The 21,047-nt window shown below is 43.3% G+C and overlaps 1 protein-coding gene across 3 annotated transcripts in view; it reads left to right on the top strand.

Moving 5' to 3' along the window:
• Positions 1 to 21,047, top strand: part of TGFBR3 (transforming growth factor beta receptor 3) — a 193,838-nt gene that overhangs the window by 130,214 nt on the left and 42,577 nt on the right. For all 3 annotated transcript variants that reach the window (XM_061121401.1, XM_061121399.1, XM_061121400.1), the window contains exons 5-7: positions 12,221 to 12,404; positions 17,162 to 17,330; positions 20,238 to 20,385. In XM_061121401.1, coding sequence (XP_060977384.1) covers positions 12,221 to 12,404; positions 17,162 to 17,330; positions 20,238 to 20,385 — 501 coding nt within the window. The remainder of the gene's footprint in view (positions 1 to 12,220; positions 12,405 to 17,161; positions 17,331 to 20,237; positions 20,386 to 21,047) is intronic.

A 21,047-nucleotide genomic window follows, 5' to 3' on the forward strand; every position in this document is an offset into this window, starting at 1 on the left:
ATATCAGTCATTATGATTTTCTGTCTGCCCCTTTCATTCTGTTTCTCCTCCACTGCTGCCAGCACGACTCCTCCAGCTGCTAGGAAATGGGAGAGAGAGACAGAGACAGAGAGACGGACAGAGAGAGAAGCAAAAAACCAGACAGGGAGACTGTGCAAGAGGCAGAGAAGGCATGAGCCCCAGCTCTGCCTCACTGCTTTCCTTTGTCACTCTTGTACAAACCTGGGTTTGTATTGCATAGCTTTTGGAGTCCTGCAGATGAAGTTTGAGCATGCACTTGTCCCTTGCTAAATTTCTGTAAGCTGGGGCTTTACCTAACCTTTCAGTAGAAGCTCTGACAACAGAGCTGTCAGATGTGAGGATTCAGAATCTATGAAATGTGCACTGAATGACCTGTAATTGCTTTTATGATTTTCTCTCCCAGTGTTCTATTGATGCGAGTCCAGGGGGCTCCTATCTACCTTACCTTACTAATTTCTTGAGCTTAGTAGCTACTACTCCATGGAGGTGGAATAGAAAGAGCTCTAGAGTGAGAAGAGAGGTGTTTGCAACCCTACTTTCTACCAACTTTGTGCCCCAGGCATATTCTTTAGCTTCTTTGAACCCTAGTTTCCTTGTTTGGAACTTAGATTGTCGGACTTAATAAAGAAAAACTCTGTAGAGGGAGTTACACGTGCCTGTTTGGAGCCAGGTGTTTGAAAAATTCAGTTTGTGCCCTTGAACCTGCGTTGGCAGATTGGATATAACTTAGAAGAAAGATCGAAGAAACAATCCTTCTTAGTGAGGAATTTCCCAGAAACACATTTGGCGGGCCACAGTATATTGTGGATCATGGCAAGGACTGGTAATGATGCCAGCATTTTGTTTACTTCCTGGAAAACACTCTAGATGATAAATACACTTTAAATTTTGGGTCACACTCCTTCTGACATCATGCTATATTGGAAGATGGGAAAAGGTAAATATGAGTCTTGAGAGATGATTTTATAAGGTCATCGAGGATCCCTATGTGGCCTGGGGCTTTATTTCGGAAAACTCTGCAGCTTACACCTCATTAATTTGGTAACCTGTGGGGACTGAGTTCGTCTTTCAGATGCAGTGAGTTATTTTGCTTGTCTTTGTGTATATGCGTATTCATATATACTCTCATTTTTGTAACATTTCCATGGGAGATTAGAGTATTGCTTTTGTACTGGCTCATGTTCAAGTTTGTGCGTGTTTCTATTCTGTGGGTAGCACCTCAGAGCTTTCCTCTTGGACATGTGTAAATATGTAGGGCGTTAAGAACAGAGGGCATTTTCAATCCTTTAGTTCTTTATACTTCAACAGAAATAAAAATTAAAAGCAGAGGGTGATGTTTTGAGAAAAATTGTTGAGTATGTTTTAAGTCATTTTGTTGGACAGAGTAATCTGGTTGTGGATACAAAATTAAAGCATCCAAAAATTTTTAAATGGTCACATGGATTCATGTTTCTTGAGTGCACTGTTGGCAGAGACCACAATCACATGGCTCATGAATATTTAGCTTTGCAAATTATGCCTGTAGGTTCCATGGGCATGGAAGTTATTATTTCTTTAAAAAAAAAAACTGAAAAAAAACACAAAGTTATGATATATGGTTAATAGAAAACAGGTTTCAAATCACATGACTGGAGGAAATAGGCAAGCACAGTCCTTCCAGGAATTGGGGTAGGGAGAATGTGTGATTTTCCTCTTTCAGAATGTAGGGTTCTGTCCTCATTTGGGAGGTAAATATTTCAATACTGTTCCAGCACTTTATGTAAGTTTGTTTTTGCTGGACTTGGTGCATGAAATACATCAAAGCATCATCTCCTCAGTGCCTTTCTGTGTGGCACTGTTGTGAGTTCTAGGGCAGATCAGATCTGCATAGATCTTACTTATGCAAAAGCCTAAACTCTAGAGAAATGCCTCTCCTCTTTACCATAAGTCTTTTTCTCCCTCCTAGAATTGAACTAGCAAATTCTTGGCATGGCAGGTGTTTCTGAAATGACTGTGTATTTTTCTTTGCTTTATTTGTTTTCCTTATTTTACTTCTTCTGTTCTCTTAAGCAGGCATCTCCAGAAAGAGCTGTGTTGGTGCAAGTGTCAGGAAAAAGGAATAGGAGTAGTAAAGATTGGGTGTAAGGCAGGTCAGAAGAGGGAGAGGAGCTGACCCTGATTGTGCAAGTGCTGAACTTTCAGCAATGCCAAAGTCATGTAAATGTATGAAGTTGGGTGTGTGCCTTAGAGCAGCTTCATGGAGCTGTAACCTGAATAGCATAGCAGGCACTCACCCAAGTGATAACTCAAGCTTCAAATGGACCACAGCCCAGCTATTGGGCCTGTGTGTGTGTGTGTGAGACACACAGAGAGAGGTTGATTGATTGATTGATTCTTGAAACAGATTTTCCTCTGACATTTCAGCAGGCATTTCTTTATCATTGGGGAGCTATGGCTCCTCATTTCACAGGGCACATTTCTATCTTCTTTGATAGATAAGAAGATGACTCCCAAAATGACTTGCTTTACTCTATCCCTCTTGGCTTTTTTAAAACTAGTGTGCAGGAGAAAATTCTTGCTTGTTCTCCAAGCAATCCTATTCATGCTTTACAAAGATTACATAATGTTTTTATCTGTGGCCTAGAGCAGTGATCCTCAAGTATGCCTGGCCATCATGGGGGGGGGGGCAGGCAGATGATTATAAAGCAGTCTCCTGGACCCTACATTCCCACCCCACCCCAGAATCTGCATGTTAACGTACTTCTGCGGTGATATGTTGGTTTGAGGATCACATTTCTGAAAGAGGTGGATGTCTTCTTCCTTTTTTAAAAAATTAATTAATTAGACTGTGTTGCGTTGGGTCTTCATTGCTGCAGTTTCCTCTAGTTGTGGCGAGCCAGGGCGCCTCTTCATTGTGGTGCGTGGGCTTCTCATTGTGGTGACTTCTCTAGTTGCAGAGGACAGGCTCTAGGGCACGCAGGCTTCAATAGTTGCGACAGTTGGGGTCAGTAGTTGTGGCTTACAGGCTTAGCTGCTCCTCGGCATGTGTAATCTTCCCTGACCAGGAATGGAACCCGTGGCAGGCAGATTCTTATCCACTGTACCACCAGGGAATTCTGAGACATCTTCTTATCACTGGTTTTACTATATCTTCAAAATCTGGTGTGTATTTCACATTTATGACACTGATCAATTAGGTACATTTCAGGCTCTCACTGGCTAGTGGCTACTGTACTGAACAGCCATAGAGCACGGAGGGCCTACCCTGACCCTCTGGCAGACGCAGAATTGACCATGGCACTCTTTCCCCTCTCTCCCCTGCTCCTAAATATGATCTCAGAATACTTTCCAGCACAGAGCTTCAGGCAGCTGCTGCCAGTTAATGGGACCTCAGGATTCATGTATTCATCAAATAGTTATTGAGTGTCTTTTTTATATCCAGCACTGTGCTTTGGATATGCCCATAAGTAAAGCAGTCTAAAATCCCAGCCTCTGAAGGAGCTTACATACTAGTGGGAGGAGATGGGCTATAGGCATAATATATAGGTAAATTACATGGTAGTTTAGAAGCTGACTATATTATACTCTAGAAATAAGAATATGTAGCTCAGGTTTGAGTGCTAGAGTCGGTGGGGGGGCTGCAGGGTGGTTGGATTGTGATTTTAAATAAGCCCCATTGAGAAGGTAATGTGAGTAGACTTGAAGGGGGAAACTTCAGAGAAAACTTAACTGCACCCAGGCAGTTAAGCGCAGCCTGCATTTTCATCTGGGAGCATGCTTGAGGTGGGAAAAGGCAGGTTGGAGTAGGTGAGGACTTAAAAGACGGCATTATCTTCAGCAACAATTCTGTCTCCCTCCACGCTGAAGAGACCACACCAGCTTGGGGGAGGCCAGAGAGAGACTGTGAGGCAACCGCCAGGCCTCTGAGTCAGCTGATGTGCTGAGATAAGTGCTAAGATGAGGAGCCCCAGTTCCAGGAAAATAGCGTCTACACCCATTAACCAGCATTGCTTCCCTTCACTGGGCCTGGAGAGATCCATCTTGAGGCTTCAGTGGGTCTGCTTAGGACTGTAAGAGTTAAAGCTTAAACACAGGTGTGGAAACAAAAGGGCTGGTTGCCTCTCTTGCTTTTTTTCTTGCTCTTTGGACAAGGTTGTTGAATCGGATCCAGAAAAAATAACAAACTTGGCTCTTGTTGCCTAGCCGTAAGTTCTTGTAATAAAACTCCCAGCACTGGCAGAGAGAGTAATGTTCTTTAAAAAAAAAAAAAAAGTCTGGTAGCATAATCAGAATTTAAAATACAAATGGTGCGCGTGGTTTCAGTAGGGAAGAGCAGTCAGGAGAGGGGGTGGTTCTGTGCATTTCAAAGCCTGGGGCCTGTTGGACAGTCCGGTGCTTCATATTTGTCCCTTCAGTGGACACTTGCTAAGATTCAGGATTCTCAGAGCTTGGGGCTCTGTTCGTTCCCACAGGAAGACGTTTGTCATGTTGGAATGTCAGAGGACTGGGTTTTAATTAGTAAGCAGGAGAAAAGTTCAGTGGTTTCTTCAGGAAGGCACGGAACTACTAAATGATTTAATAATTGGTTTTTAGAGGAGTTAGTAGGTGAAAAATCAAATACTAGTTTTAAAGCCTGGCAAGAGATCATTTCCTGGGCAGTGAGGGAAGCAAGGTTTGTAAGAATAAAGATATTATGGCTTAGCCTTTCCTGTAAGTAACATCATTGAGCTTTCATTCAGCAAGTGGTTACTGAGTCTCTACTTTGTGCCAAGCACCTTGCCAGGCCCAGGAGATGATTCAGAACGAGCCACTTGCTTTCTTGGCCCTCATGGTGCTTGTCAGGTGGGATGGCAGCAGGTTTGCTGGTAAATGGTAGCAGTTCATGTGAGAGATGGGCTCATGGTGTGCACACGGCAGCTCCATCTCCAGGAAAGGAGGGAGTCTGAGAGGTTTTACAGAGAAGGTGATACCTGTGGAGGACAAGGAGCAGTTACAAGGTGAGCCCGGGGTAGGGGATGAGCAAGCCAGGTGGGGAGCAGAATGTAAAAAGGCCCAGGAGATCTTAAGCAGAATGATGTGTTGCGCCACTGTGAGTGATTTCATAGGGCAGGTGCTGGGGGAGTTTTGGGAAGGGGGTGAGCAGAAGCCCTCTCTGATCGTGTGCCAGTTAAGATGCTTAGATGCTGTCCTCCATCATCGTGTGTTTTGCTTTTTAGAACGATCTCCTTGGTGATGGTGTGATGAGGAGTGGAGCGAGATAGGATTGGCAGCTTACAGCAGGAGGTTACTGTAATGGTTGAGATGTGAGGTTGGTTGAGATGTAAGAACCAGCAGTGGGGTGGGTAGTAGGGCAAGGACCTGCAAATAAGGTGGAGGGTGGAATGAATTGCCTTGAAAAGTTTCTGCTGTTTTATCCAAATGTAAAACCCTTGCTCTTAGCATTTTTAAAAACAATTCCATATTTAGTCATGTAGTAATTATCCTTGTAATAGTGATTGTAACCCCTCCTCATGTTAGAAACATACTGTTTTCCCTCTCTTTTTTTTTTTTTTTTGGCTATTCTCTTTACATCTCTTTTCTTCCACAAACTTTAGCCCAAGCCAGACTCTAGCAAAGACTCCACTCTAGGGAGATCAGGCAGGGATTGGAGTGTTGACTGATAGAGAAGTGGTACTGGCCTGTCATGTCTTTATTTCAGGAGAGCTCTTGATGGGTCCTAGGATAACACCCTTGCAGACGAGATGAGGACTATTCCATGAGATCATGTTGTAGTTGGTGAACAGCCTGCATGCACGCTAAGTCACTTCAGTGGTGTCTTGACTCTTTGCGACCCTATGGACTGTAGCCTACCAGGCTCTTGTGTCCATGGGATTCTCCAGGCAAGAATACTGGAGTGGGTTGCCATGCCATCCTCCAGGGGATCTTCCCATCCCAGGGATCAAACACACATCTCCTTCAGCTTCTGCACTGTAAGTGGATTCTTTACCACTACACCACTGGGGAAGTCCTGGTAAACAGCCTGGGCTCCCACAAGTTCTGTTTCATGTGCTCAGGTCAGCGTGGGAGTGTGCCTGCAAGTCAACAGACCTCAGCCTTGTCTGGTTCAGCATCTCAGGGATTTAGAGGAGTGTGGAGATGGCACACACATGAAGTTTAGGGATTTTTGACAACCAACAGAATAGATTTTTATATGGTCTCTACAGAATTGAAATGAGTCTAAAGACTTTGATTTATATTAAAGATACACCAGTGCAGGGGAAGGAGAAGAGCCTTGAGCTGTAAAATCAAGACCTGAGACTTTAGGTACTATTATCCCTATCTCCACCTCCCTGGTGTGAGCTGCCATTCTTTCTCCCCTGGATTATTCCAGAAGTCTACTCCTAGTCTCCTGCTCCTTCTCTCTTTTCAGTCTAGACTGGCCATAGCAGCCAGAGTAGTTTGTTGGATGTTTTCATGAATCCTCAGTGACGGCCCATCTCACCCAGACTAAACACAGTCCCTTCCAGTGGTCTGTAAGGTCCTATTGGACCTACTGGTCTCCTCTGTGACCTCCTGCTCATCTCCGCCTCACCTCTGTGTTCCAGCCACTCCAGCCTCCTTGCTGTCTCTTTTCTGTGCCAGACCTATACACTTGCTGCTGTCTCCTCCCCAGCACTCTTCCCCTGATGTCCACATGTCTGCCTCTATCATCTCCTTCAGTTCTTGACCTGCCCAGTGACTTTCTCAGTCAGATTTTACACTTAAAAGTAGAGTGCCCCTCTTCTCTTCTCTCAATTTATATCATTCCTTCACAGTTGTTAACATGTATTTTAATTGTTTATTTTGTTCCTCTGACTTCCTTGTTAGACTGTAAGCTTCACAAAGCAGGGAATTTTGTCTGTTGCCTTCTCCACTACATTCCCAGCACTTTGAACAATGCTTGGCTCTCAATAAATATTTGTTGGATGTTTGTTTAAAGCATAAACGAATGGATATGAGATTATAGTAGGGTTCGGCTGATACAAAAACTGATGTGATCTTGGGCCTCCTGCAGTGTCCATAGAAAGATATTTCGTAAAGAATTGGCTCACGTGATTATGAAGGCTGCAAATTCTGCAGACTCAGCATCTCAGTTTGATGCTGAGGACAGCAGACTGCTGAAGGACAGAAGACTGCTGTAGGCCCAGGAAGAGCTGATGTCCCAATTCAAAGGCTGTCAGCTGGAGAATTCTCTCTTACTCAGGGGAAGGGTCAACCTTTTGCTCTATTTAGGCCTTCGACTGATTGGGTGAGGCCCACATCCATTGGGAAGGGCAATTTGTTTTAGTTGGTCTACTGATCTAAATGTTAATTCTGAACTTCCCTGGTAGTCAGGTGATTGGGAATTCTCCTACCAGTGCAGGGGACATGGATTCGATCCCTGGATTGGGAAGATTCCATGTGCCACAAATTCCGAGCCTGCCCTGTGAGCTGCAGCTGCTGAGCCCGAGTACCACGACGAGGAGAGCCTGTGCTCTGCAACAAGAGAAGCCGCCACAACAAGAAGCCTGTGCACCACAACAAATGGTAGCCCCTGATTGCTGCAGCTAAAGTCCACGTGCCGCAGTGAAGACCCAGCAAAGCCAAAAATAGATGAAATTAAGAAGAAATGTTGATCTCATCCAAAAACCCCCTCACAGAAATGCCCATAGTAATGTTTGACCAAATAACTGGTATCCTGTAGCCCAGTCACATTGACACCTGAAGCTAGCCTTCACAGTACTCTCGTCAGACCACACCCCAAACCCTGGGTCTCGTCCCAGGCACCACATTCCAGAGATTATGCTGATGAAGATATGACAACTGTGGTGTCTGGGAAGGAGTCCAGGGATTTGGGACTGTTGCCGTCAAGAAGTGAAGCGGTGGTCGGGGTTGAGTGATATCTACAAACATTTGAAGGTTTGTCTCATGGAAGAAAGAGGAAGGGATTCTTTGGTCTGGAAAGCCCAGCTCAGACAAGTGGGTGGAAGGCAAATCTTACAGGCAAGTAAAAGTAAGAAGGGACATCTCCTGCTTTGAGAGCCAGTGAAGTCTCCTTTCTGGAAGGGTGCAGGCAGGGCCAGCTGTGACCAGGAGTCAGAAGTGGCCTGTTCTGATCCGGCCTGGGTCCTGACCTTGGGTAGGCCTTTAGCTTCTCTGAGGTTCTCTCCGTGGAAATCAGAGTAGCCTGCATCAGAGGTCATCCTGAAGATCAGGTGGAAATAACCATACCTTGTAAAACTTGGTGGGGCTCAGGGGAGGCCTTTGTGTGTGTCAAGTCAGAGAATGGGTGGTCAGGAGGAGCGCTGACTAACCCCTTGCTGCGGCAGAAAATTTCCACTGACCTGCAGTCAGGGACGCTTCACTGCCCCTGGCAGCTTTGCTTTCTTCTCGTTGGAATTTGCCTGAGGAGTGGCAGTTGACTCCTTTTCCAAATTCCTCAGCCCTGAGTGTGTGATCTGTGCTGCTGCTGGCCCTGGAGAAGCCAGACGAGTGGGGCAGATGGTGAGTGAAGGGCGCTCCCCCTTCTTGAGGAGTCAGCTCCACGATGGCATCGCTTTTAATGACTTCAGGACACATTCCCAGGTTGCTCCCCATTTCTTTTCTTATTTACACTGCTCACATTCTTGCCTCTGGAATGCACCAGGGTGATCTATCCCACCTTCTACTCTGAAGAAATGTACTCTCTGCATAATATATTTAAAGCCCTAGTGTTTTATTTTATGGTTGTAACATGAATGAGAAAAAAGGAAAGAACGGAACATCCAGGGAGGCTTGCCTAAACATTCAGAACTGTGCTGGCAGTGGGACAAAGGCCTCTGCACTGTTGTGGGTTTTTGCGGTGACAGGCTTGATAAAAGTGACTTTTTAGTACAAGTGCTTTTCAGTGAAAAGATGATTTTACTACAGTGCTTAAGTCAGAAAATCAGATAAGTGTTGTCTGAAGTTCAGTGTTGATGAGTAGCTAAGCTTCAGAGGATTTATGAATAGGTTGGCATGGTTATTGTTGGCAGGTAGATGGCTCAGGAGCTTTTTCTTATGCAGGCGATGTCAAAACAAGGTCAGTGCTAAATGCTCCCCCACTGGTTTTGTTTATAACTGGCATTGGGACGTGTAACAAATGTCATTGCCACATTTGGTAGCGCTCTGTAGTGCCTGATACATAGTAGGTGTAATAAGTGGTCACTGTTATAGGTGGCCATAGTTTACACCCAGCTTCTTAATGATTAGTTCTGGGTTTCCCGAGCCAATACAAACCAGAAAGTTTTTATTATTCTTTGTAAAGTACATAGCGGCCCAATTTTTAGGATAGAAAAAGCTGTCAATTTGGTGATCCGATTTGAGAATCCAGTAGCTCTTCAAGTAGCAGTAACATTCGGTCAGTCCAAAGCATACATAGGCCAAGATTTCTCAGTTGTGGTGCTGTTGACATTTAGGATAATTCTTTGTCATGGGGGCCATCCTGTGCATTTTAGGATGTTTAGCAGCGTCCCTGGCCTCTATTCACTAGATGCCAGTAGCTCTTCCCTCCTGTTTGTGACAATCAAAACTGTTTTCAGACGTTGCCGCATGTTCCCTGGTGGGCAGGATAACCCCTGGTAAGAACCACTGGTGTAGAGAAAGCTGTGAGGTGCCCATAATGGGCTTTTCAAACTGTGGAACACTCAGTGCCCATTAAGGCCAGGCTTCTCAACTGTGGTTGAACATTGAAATTGTCCAGGAAGCTTTAAAGAATGCTGATGCCTGGCTCCCACTCCCAAATTCTAGTTGATTGGGGAGTGTGGCCTGGGTCTCAGGATATTTAGAAACTCCTCAGATGCTTCTGGTTTTCAGCCAAGAGGGAGACCACAGCATGAGTCGGTGATGGAGTCAATGGGGTGAAGTACTTCTTTGCTAGCATTTAAAAAGTATAAGTATATATAGTTGAAGAGAAAATATTAATGCCTAGCACAGTATTTAAGGGTAAGAACTATTTTATATGGGGTTTCCCAGGTGGCTCAGTGGTAAAGAATCTGCCTGCCAAGCAGGAGACAAGGGTTCTATCCCTGGGTCAGGAAGATACCCTGGAGGAAGACATGGCAACCCACTCCAGTATTCTTGCCTGGGAAATCCCATGGAAAAAGGAGCCTGGAAGGCTATATAGTCCATGGGGTGGCAAAGTCATGTTCAGCCAGACATGACTGAATGACTAAACACAACAACAACAACTATTTTGTATGTGTGTTGAGGTTGAAAACACTGCTGGCAAGGGTAGAGCCATAAGCATAATCCCTGCCCTCAACTTGCTTTTAACCTGGCTGTAACCACTTCAGAAACTGCTTGCTTTTTGTTAATGATAGTTAACATGAAAACATTTTTTATTGAAGTATAATTGACATATAACATTATACTAGTTTTAGGTGTTCAACATAATCTTCAGTATTTGTATATATTGTAAAATGATCATCACAATAAGTCTAGTTAACATCTGTCACCATATGTAGAGAAGTTTTTATCTTATAGTGAGAACTTTTAATATCTATGGTCTTTAGCAGCTTTCAAATATGCAATAAATATTACTAACCATAGTCACTATGCTGTACATTAAATCCCCATAATGTATTTTTTTAATAACATGAAGTTTGTACCTTTTATGTACATATGTATTTTTAAATTATTTTATTTATTTATTTGGCTGCATTGGGCCTTAGTTGTGGCAATTGGGATCTTTCGTTGCAGCACATGGGCTGTCTAGTTATGGCGCTTGGGCTTAGTTTCTCCACAGCCTGTAGGATCTTAGTTCCCCAATCAGGGATGGAATTCATGTCCCCTGCACTGCAAGACAGACTGTTAACCACTGAACCACCAGGGAAGTCCTAAAGTTTGTACCTTTTGACCCCCTTCACCCATCTCACTCATCCCCTGTCTCCCGCCTCTGGCAACCACCAGTCTCTTCTTAGTATCTGTGAATCTGGATTTTTGTCTTGTTTTTAGATTCCAAATATAAATGAGATCATTTGGCATTTGTCTTTCTCCATCTGACTTATTTCACTTAGCATAATGTCCTTGAGGTCCATTAATGTTGTTTGCAAATGGCAAGATTTTATTCTTTTTCATAGCTGAAGATATTCCATCGTGTATATATACCACATCTTTATTCATTCATCGGTGAACATTTAGGTCATTTCCATATCTTGGCTATTGTAAATAATGCTGCAAGGTTCATATATCTTTTCAAGTTAGTGTTTTCATTTTCTTCGGATAAATACCCAAAAGTGGAATGGCTGTATCACATGGTAGTTCTGTTGTTAATGTGAAATTCAATACAAAACGTGTCTAGTTCTGTGACTTGGGAGGTTTTGAGCCTTTCTGCTCACATTTTGAGGTTCCACCTTGACAATGATAAAATCAGTTGCTGGACAATAAAGATGACATGGATACTTTCACCAGCAAATGAATTTAATTATAGTGTAGCAGCTAGATGAGAATTTCCCCCCTTTGTCTGTGTTAATTATATATACCGTGATATGCTAGGTCAGCAGTCTTAATACATCCAAGCAAATATTGAGTCTTGCATAAATCATCCCAGACATTTAATGAGGATCAGTCTAACAGCCTCTTGACTTCATTATCTATGGGAATTTGGGGGTCTTACAAAATAAACTGTAATACACATTCATCTCACTGCGAGGAAACAGTGTAAAGTGGTAGAAGACTGGCCAGCTCTGGTCATATTTTATCTCAGTGCTCAGGAGCCAGTAAACCAACGGGACTCTTGCTGTGTTCCCATGGTGGTGACTGTCGGCAGAGGCTGCAGCTATGGCAGATGTGGACATCGAGGTCAAGCCTTTGGGATCACTTTTCCTAATCCATTACAAGTCCATGAAAACACTCACCAAGGCTTCCTATTTGACTTCAAACACATTATTTGAAAGGTTGGCCTTCAATTTAGATATCTGGAAAATAGCGCTGAGAAGTCTTAAGATTCCTCACAATGCACTCTGTCATCTCTCATCACAAAGTTCTTTAAGAATTCAAAGGGACGTCCTGCATTATTTGCAGTTTTGTCATTACCTGGAAGAAGGTAGGCATGAACTGCTAAAGAAAGATGTTGCCATTGTGTAAGAAAAGGAAGAAGTTAGATTGACAGATGTTTATTCATTGTCTGACAAGAGCTTTTTCTGATAATGATTTAGCTCCAGGTGACTGCACCACATTAAATATGCAACTCTGTTTCTTCTAGGTGTCTGAAGGTTCTCTGGTCCATTTTTCATCAAGGAACTTCTCCTTGTCAGCAGAAACAGAAGAAAGGAGCTTCCCCCATGGAAACGAACATCTGTTAAATTGGGCCCGAAAGGAATACGGAGCGGTCACTTCATTCACTGAACTCAAGATAGCAAGAAACATTTATATTAAAGTGGGGGAAGGTAAATTCTATGTGGTCTTAACTAATGACTGATTTATGACAGTCAGTTGTTTTCTTTACGGAGACCAGGTGGCTAGGGCAAGGAATCAGAGAATTACAGATTGTTGGAGCTGGCAGGGACCTGAGGGATCGCTGGGGCCCGCTCCCCACCGCATCCTCTTCTTCCCTTTTTCCTTCTGAGGAGATAGGCCTGGTAAAGTGGGGAGTAGCCTGGTTGAGAGAGGAGGAGGAGGTTGTTGTATAGAATTTAGAAGACACCCAGGCACAGAAGTCAGAAGTGCGTGGAGGCTGACAAGCTGAGGTGTGGGGAAGGAAGGGCTAACTGATGGAGTGCAGGAGAGTTAGCATGGTGAGTCAGCAGTTAGAGCTTCCTCCTGCCTGTTATTCTGCAAACATTTAAAGCCAATGTCAGTGTTGGCCTCGAGACATCAGTTAAATTTTGGACAATAGCAGAGGAAAAGTGTTTGAATATATTTTTAATACGAATGCTTGTTACAAGGACAAATTATTGGAGGAGCTGTTTAGCCTTGATAAGAAATGGCCTATTTTAATTTCCTTGCCTTGCAGTGGGATATAAATATCTGGTGACTCAATTTTGAAAGTATATTATTTCTCAAATAACTTCTTTATCATTATTTTTAGTTGAGTATATTTGGAACTCCCAAATAAGTTACTAGAAATAACAACTCTTGTGAATGGGCCCTTGTTTCAGTCAGGTGATTTTGTGAAAATGGCGCTTCAGGTCCTCTGGGTCCATCTGCTTTCTTCTGAATTCTACAGCAGTTGTCTCCTCTATCATAGACTGTGTGGAAGCATGAGTAAGTTACTGAATGCTTATTCCCAGCCCTTTTCCGGATCTGGGATGTTTGATAGATTCAGGACACTGATGTTGAGTGTGTGCTGTGCGCAGAGGCTGTATCAGGGGATTTCTACATGCACCCTCATTTAACCCTGCCAGTAATCCTAGGAGGAAACCATTATTTCGACCATTTTGCAGAGGGGTCAATGGAGGGTTAAGCTAACTTGCTCAAATCCACATTATTATTAGCAAGTGACAAAACTAGAACTCAAACTCAGGTTTTCTGACCTTTGAGTCTAATGCTTATTGCCCTACGATGCATTTTAAGTCTTAGCCCAGTGAGATGATGGGAAATATTGAAGGCAAAATGAGAAGAGAGAAGCAGAGGATAAGATGGTTAGATAGTATCACTGACTCAGTAGACATGAATCTGAGCAAACTCCAGGAGGTAGGAGCCTGGCACGCTGCAGTCCATGAAGTCACAAGGAGTCAGACATGGCTTAGCGACTGAACAACAACAACAAACATAAAAGTAGGTTACCTAGATGAAAAGGCTTGTTTAGTTGAATAGAGGGAGGAGGAGTTTAAAGGAGAGCAAGTTTCAAAAACTTGAAGTTTGTTATTAAACTCTCATGGTATTCAGGTCGCTAATCATAGAGGTCAAGCCCCACTGGGACAAAACAAAAAGTCTCTTTTAATAAAGGTTCTAAGCCCTGACCACTGTCTCTTTTTGAAGTAGGATTCTAATGCATTTTGAGTAGATATTGATTACCTCCCTGGAATTTGTTAGAATAAGAACATGTGTTATGGTAACATGTAGAAGGTTGGGCTCTATTCTGTTCTCTTAAGAGGGCATGATCTTCAATGAAGAAGAGTGAGGGGTTCCATGATTTCCCCAAGGCTGCACAGTGGACCAGGGAAGAACTTTAAGGACCTTGTGTCCTGCCCAGTGAAAACTTTAACTTCTTGTCAACACCTTTGGAGATCCTAAAACTTGACTACAGACACCAGTCAGGTGTAATACTGACCCACATCATGGAGAGGAGCAGTTGGGGAAGTGAGGGTCCTTGGCTAGGTTGGTGGACCACAAGGCTCTGTTGTCTATCACCAAGGATTAGACTCTGCTGAGCAGACCTCATCTGCCGGTTTCCCAGAACCTGACCTGTCTCTACCCAGCTGAGTTAGGGATCCTAGGCCATGGGCCTCTTCTTGTTCTATACAAAGTGTGGTCCCCATCCTAGCAGCATCCTCATCACCTGGGAACTTTTAGAAATGCTGGTTCTCGGGCCCACCCCAGACCAATTGACTTAAAAACTCTGGTGGTAGGGTCCAGCCATCTGTGTTTTAGCAGGCACTCTAGAGTGATTCTGAGTGCTCAGTCACTCAGTTGTGTCTGACTCTTTACAACCCTATGAACTGAAGCCAGGCTCCTCTGTCCATGGGATTTTCCCAGCAGAAACAGTGGAGTGTTGCCACTTCCTCCTCCAGGGGATCTTCCTGACCCAGGGATCGAACCTCCGTCTCCTGTGTCTCTAGCAATGCAGGTAGATTCTTTACCACTGTACTACCTGGGAAGCCCGTGGTGCTTCTATTACTTGGTAAAGTTTGAGAACTACTGCTCTGACCTATATGCTTAGAGTGAAAGAACTAAGGGCTTTCAGTTCTTATCCCAGCTGGGCTTATTATCTGCGAGGCTTCGAGCAACATTCTGATTTACCTACCACCAGAGCCTCAGTTTCCATAGCAGGAAAATGAGGTCTTTACATTACCTCTCAGGTTCTTCGAGTATGTTATTCTAGCTCTCACAGTGGTTTGTCAATCCTTTCCTAAAATACAAATAAGCATGTGACTTCCCCCCTCCCCCAAACTTGCCAGGTTTCTACCCGGGGATTCCCCTTTGTGGTTTCCTCTCTGCTTGGCAGTTGGTATAAGTTTTGATGCCAGGCATGCAGAAGGTCATTTGGGGGCAAAAAAAAAAACCACATACACGCATGCACACATAACAAAAAGTGATCAGCTTACTCAACTTAGTTACAATGGCATCTGGGACTTAAGCCCTTAATAGCAGCAACTTTTAAACAATTAAACCTTTCCTGGTGGCTTTGGAGAGTCACAGTGTGGGTGAGCTTTTTGTTACTTGTCTCAAATCTCACACCAGTATTTGTTAATTCCGAAAACCTATGCCACGTGCCAGATGCACCCCAGGCTCATCTGTGAACTAGGAATACAGGCCAGAGTCCCAGGAGGAGGTCCTTGTCTCTTGAGTTGCAGCCGGGCCTGTCCCTGGCCCATGCCTCCCTCCTCTGACGCTTGATGAAGGTTCAGCCTTGCCACCCCAATAGCACTTTCTGTCCTGTGATCTGGGGGAGGCGCTCGCAGGGCTGCAGCTGCAGGGTGTGCATTCCTCTTCTGCTCATCTGGCAAAACCCTTAGCAGATGTGGAGGGGGTGCTGCTCCAGCAGCCAGAGTCAGCAGAGCCTGGGCCTCTTTAAGGGGGTTCTTTAGGGAAGAATACAGAATGCACAGCCAACACTTTCTTGAAGTGAACCTTTAAGCAGGGGCCCTGTGAACTCCCCTGGCCCCCCCTGTTCTAGGGGTGACAGTGGGGGATGCCCTGGTGCCCGGAGCCAGAATGCCACGATGTGTGTTGTAGACTTCAGCACAGAGGGCGTTGCACAGTTGGGTGGGCAGTATCAACCCAATCTGGGGAACTCCTGGGCTGAGGTCTCACTGCTAAGTGAGACTTGCATATGAATTTGAACCCTGGCATCCTGTCCATTAAATGAAAAAGGCAGAAGTCTGTTTCATTAAAGTGCCAGGTCTCTGATTAATTACCCCTTCTGAAAAAAGCTTGCTGCACCTAGAACTTCCTTGACACTGGTCCCAGCTGTCACACTGCCAGTAGTTTCAAGTTCTGTTTAAACATTTAAGCCGCTCGATGGAAATCCTATCAGCCATGGTGCTGCGTAAGCAGCATGTGCTTTGGGGGAGTATCTTAGGACTCTTCGTAAGTGCATCACTTTCCCTGGTGGAGGTGATGAACAGTCCTCAATGTTCACAATGAGATAATGTTTGTGAAAGCACCTTGTAAACTGTAAAGTGCCATATAAACGTTCGGGGTCTGGGTCAAGATTATGAGAAAGGGTGGAAGTCTGCCCTCACTCTAACAGTCTTTAGAGTATAAATGACTCTGAGGAAGGAATATGAAGGAATGATTACTTCTACAGCGTGGGCCAGAGAAGTATCTAGGTTTCTGGTTCTTCTGTTAATTGAAATAGCAAATATCCAAAGAGGAGCATCCTTGGGGATAGGATAGATAGGTCATTGGATTCATTGTTGAGTATGCTGAGTGACATAGCTGTTGGGTTTTTAGGTGGGAGGTGCTTGGTAGGCAGATGACCGTGGCGTGCAGCTTAGGAGTCATGGTCTAGGTATAAGTTGAAGCTGTGGGAGTGATTGAGATCATCTAGGAAGAAGATGAAGTAAAAAGAGTTGAGGAAGGAACTGATATTCTTAGCCTTGGTTTATATCAGGGTTAACTGTGGAGCTTTTCAAAACGAAAGCCTTCTAGGTCCCACCTAGATCTGAGTTGGACTCTCCAGGGTGGAGTCCACACAGGTGGCTTCTGATGTGCACTAAAGATTGAGGACCACAGATGTTTAAAGGATGAGCAGAGGAAGAGCCCGTGAGAGACTGAAAGACAGGTCAGAGGAAATGGGTGAGGACAAAGCAGAATCAGAGAAAACAGGAAGGGAGAGGATTTAGACCAGAAGAGCCACTAGAGTTGGTCAGTAGGAGCCCACTGATGACCACAGAGGAAGCATTTCAGGGCAGAAGCTTGAGGTCCCTGTGTCCTGCACTTGCCCAGGGTCCCCCTTACCTTCTGTCCTTTGAGTCTGGTTACCACATAGCTCATTGTGTGTGTTTCTTTTTTTTTTTTTTTTTTTTTTTACTTTCAGATCAAGTGTTCCCTCCCACGTGCAACATAGGGAAGAATTTTCTCTCCCTCAATTATCTTGCTGAGTACCTTCAGCCCAAAGCTGCAGAAGGGTGTGTGATGTCCAGCCAGCCCCAGGATAAGGAAGTACATATCATTGAGTTAATCACCCCCAACTCTAACCCCTACAGGTGAGTGAGTGTGAGTATGTGTGTATTTTCTGAACCAAGAGATAAAAACAGACATGATGTGACTTGACATGATTCTGACTTGAGGCAGAGAGAGGCTCAGCCCTCCCTCGTGTGAGAGGGAGGGAGTGACTCATACTTTGGGTGATATTCACAGAATCTTTGAAGAAAGCAATAAAGGTACCAGGGTCATATTATATTTTCTGATTTCTCTCTAGATTCCATATATCCCAGATGAGTTCTGAAGCATAATCTGAACTTCTTGGTATAGTCATCCATTGGTATTGGCAGGAGACTGTCTTCAGATCCCCCTTGGATACCAAAATCCATAGATGCTCAAATCTTTTATAAAAATGGCATAATATTTGCATATAACCTACATGCATTCTCCTGTATACTTTAAATTGTCTCTAGATTACTTATCATACCTATTATAATGTAAATACTATCTAATTAGTTGTAAATACAATATTTGTTGTTGTGCAGTTGCTCAGTCGTGACTGACTCTTTGTGACCATGGACTGAAGCAAACCAGGCTTCCCTGTCCTTCACCATCTCCCAGAGCTTGCTCAAACTCATGTCCATTGAGTCAGTGATGCCATCCAACCATCTCATCCTCTGTCATCCCCTTCTCCTCCTGCCTTCAATCTTTCCCAGTATCAGGTCTTTTCTAATGGGTCGACTCTTCATATCAGGTGGCCAAAGTATTGGAGTTTCAGCTTCAGCATCAGTCCTTCCAATGAATAATCAGGTTTGATTTCCTTTAGAATTGACTGGTTTGATCTCCTTGGAGTCCAAGGGACTCTTGAAAGTCTTCTCCAACACCACAGTTCAAAAGCATCAATTCTTTGGCACTCAGCCCTCTTTATGGTCCAACTCTCACATCCATACAAGACTACTGGAAAAAATCACAGCTTGCACTATACCGACCTTTGTTGGCAAAACAGTGTCTCTGCTTTTTAATATGCTGTCTAGGTTGGTCATAGCTGTTCTTCCAAGGAGCAAATGTCTTTTAATTTCATGGCTGCAATCACCATCTGCAGTGATTTTGGAGCCCAAGAAAATAAAATCTGTCACTGTTTCCATTGTTTCCCCATCTATTTGCCATGGAGTGATGGGACCAGATGCCATGATCTTATTTTTTTTAATGTTGAGTTTTAAGCCAACTTTTTCACTCTCCTCTTTCACCTTCATCAAGAGGCTCTTTAGTTCTTCTTCACTTTCTGCCATAAGGGTAGTGTCATCTACATATCTGAGGTTATTGACATTTCTCCCAGCAATCTTGACTCCAGCTTGTGCTTCATCCAGCTTGTGCTTATATTAAATACAATATAAATGCTATGTAAATAGTTGCCTACAAGGAGCAAATTCAAATTTTACTTTTTGGAATTTCCTGGAATTTTTTCCCTCAATATTTTCCACCTGTGGTTGGTTAAATCTGCAAATGTGGAACCTGGAGACACAGAAGATGGACTGTACTAGTTATAGAACAGACACCCTTACTCCATTATTATCACCTATGAGTGAGGTTATCCCTGATAAGAAAATTACAAAGTGTGCCTTATTAGCATAGTTATCGTTTTAACAATATGTATATTTTTTAACAAATCTCTGTTTGTAGTGTCCTCAGAGCAGTTTAGGCGCTCCTAACTGTTTGAAGCTGCGTGTGACTGTGTATGTGTGAGTGAGTGTGTGTATGTGTGTCAGAGGAGTCGCCCTTTATGGAGACACATCAGAGAGCTATTAGATACTTGCTGAATCCTTGCAACCCTCAGCATCCTGCCCAGGACTGGAAATTTAACTCTCTTTATCAAGAATGATTAGGGAATTTATGTAAGAAGGAAAAGGGAGAAAGTAGGCCTTTCTCCCACTCTCACTTGCATTTCATAGGGACTAGTGAATTAAACTGTTAATTTATATTATAGAAGGATTTTGCAGTTAAAATTCTAATCAAACTTTGATTTCAAAAGTGAATAAACTACAGATTGGTTTTGGTAAGACTGAAAATGGAAATTTTGTCCCATGTGAAGAATTGTGGAAAATTAAAAGGGAATGGGAATAGAAGCAATAGAAGTATGTATACTTAGGTATTAGGCCTAAGGCTTCATTTGAGTACTATATATCACTCATTTTTTGCTTTCCATGTGTGTAAAACCAAGATGGAAATAAAGACTTTCCTCTAAATCCAGAATGCCAGAGATGTTATTATTTGGTAAGAATTCTCTTTTGTACTGGATTCTTAGAAGTTTGGATTGTGTTCATTAATTTTCCAATAATCACTTGGTTGACCATCTGTTTTTTTTATTTTAATAGCTATCTCCAGAAGTTTGGGGAAGTTAATGCAGATATGATTTTGTAACAAATGTTAATGGCTTAAGCAAACCTTATATAAGTCAAGAAATGCTCTAGCCTTTTGCCTCTTATTTTATTCTGAAGTTTTCTAAATTTTTTTTTACTGCCTCCCTCTTGCATCCACCCTGCCACCCTCCACTCATCAAATTGCCACCCACTCCTGGTTTGAAGGATTTTGAGGATATAACAAATTAGAATGTTACATATCAAAGGTGTTGAGCCTCAAGAAGCAACAATTCTGCTTCAAAAGTAAACTCTTCTGGTTGGTTCAAGTCCAGTTTCAAACAGTGGCCACATGAAGTAACCACCTTTTTTTTCCCCCAGTGAAGAGAAAAAGTTTAGTGGCTAATTAACCACAGCCGTATTTTTCTATTGTTATGTAAAATCATTTTGTTATGTGTGCACTAAACAATCTGTTTTGCACATGTCATTTGCCTGGGATCCACTCCAGCTTTTTAATCAACTGGCCAGACACTGGAAACATGAAGACTTTGGAAGAGGGGAGTTGCAACTTTCTGGCATTTGGGTCCTAACTCTGCCTTTGTTTTCCACTCACAGTGCTTTCCAGGTGGATATCATAATTGACATAAGACCTTCTCGGAAGGATCCTGAGGTGGTAAAAAATCTGATCCTGATCTTGAAATGCAAAAAGTCTGTCAACTGGGTGATCAAATCTTTCGATATTAAGGGAAACCTGAAAGCTATTGTAAGTTGGTTAAGCATTTCTTTGTTTTGATGAATGGCGGTAATTTAAGCTGTGTTTGTATGTGTTATTTTTGTGAAGTTTTTCTCTGTTATTTTTCACTTTATAAAATAGGCTGCTCCTTGGCTTCTCCTGTCAAGGACAGGCTGTGTGGTAGTTAAAAAAGGTTTTTGGGGTCAGTATAGACCTGGATTCAAGTTCAGACTCTGCCACTTATGAACTGTGACCTTGGGCAAGTCCCTTCACCTCTCTGGATCCCACGAGCCTCATTTGTGAAATTCCTGAAATGTATTAGTGTGCTTTCCAGTCTTCTTTCTGTTGTTGTTTAGTTGCTAAGTCGTATCGTACTCTGTGACCCCTTGGACTGTAGCCTGCCAGGTTCCTCTGTCCCTGGGATTTCCAATCTTAGTAAGTATAAAACAGTGAGCACAAGTATTTCATGGCTGAGAATCCTGTGGGGGCCCCAGTGTCATGGCTGTGAATATCAACTCTTACTGTAGGGTTGGGTCTTTATGAAGGATGTGGGAAATGAGCTAACTCCAGCTTATTTTTCTTTTCGAGACAAATACTTGGTATTGGCTTGTGTTTTTGCTTGCTCCTAAGGATAAAACCCTGATAAAAGAACTACAGCTGTGCACAGGTTAGTGAGATGATGCTGGAAAAGT

This window comes from Dama dama, chromosome 20, assembly GCF_033118175.1.
Source record: "Dama dama isolate Ldn47 chromosome 20, ASM3311817v1, whole genome shotgun sequence".
NCBI classification, from domain to species: Eukaryota; Metazoa; Chordata; class Mammalia; order Artiodactyla; family Cervidae; genus Dama; species Dama dama.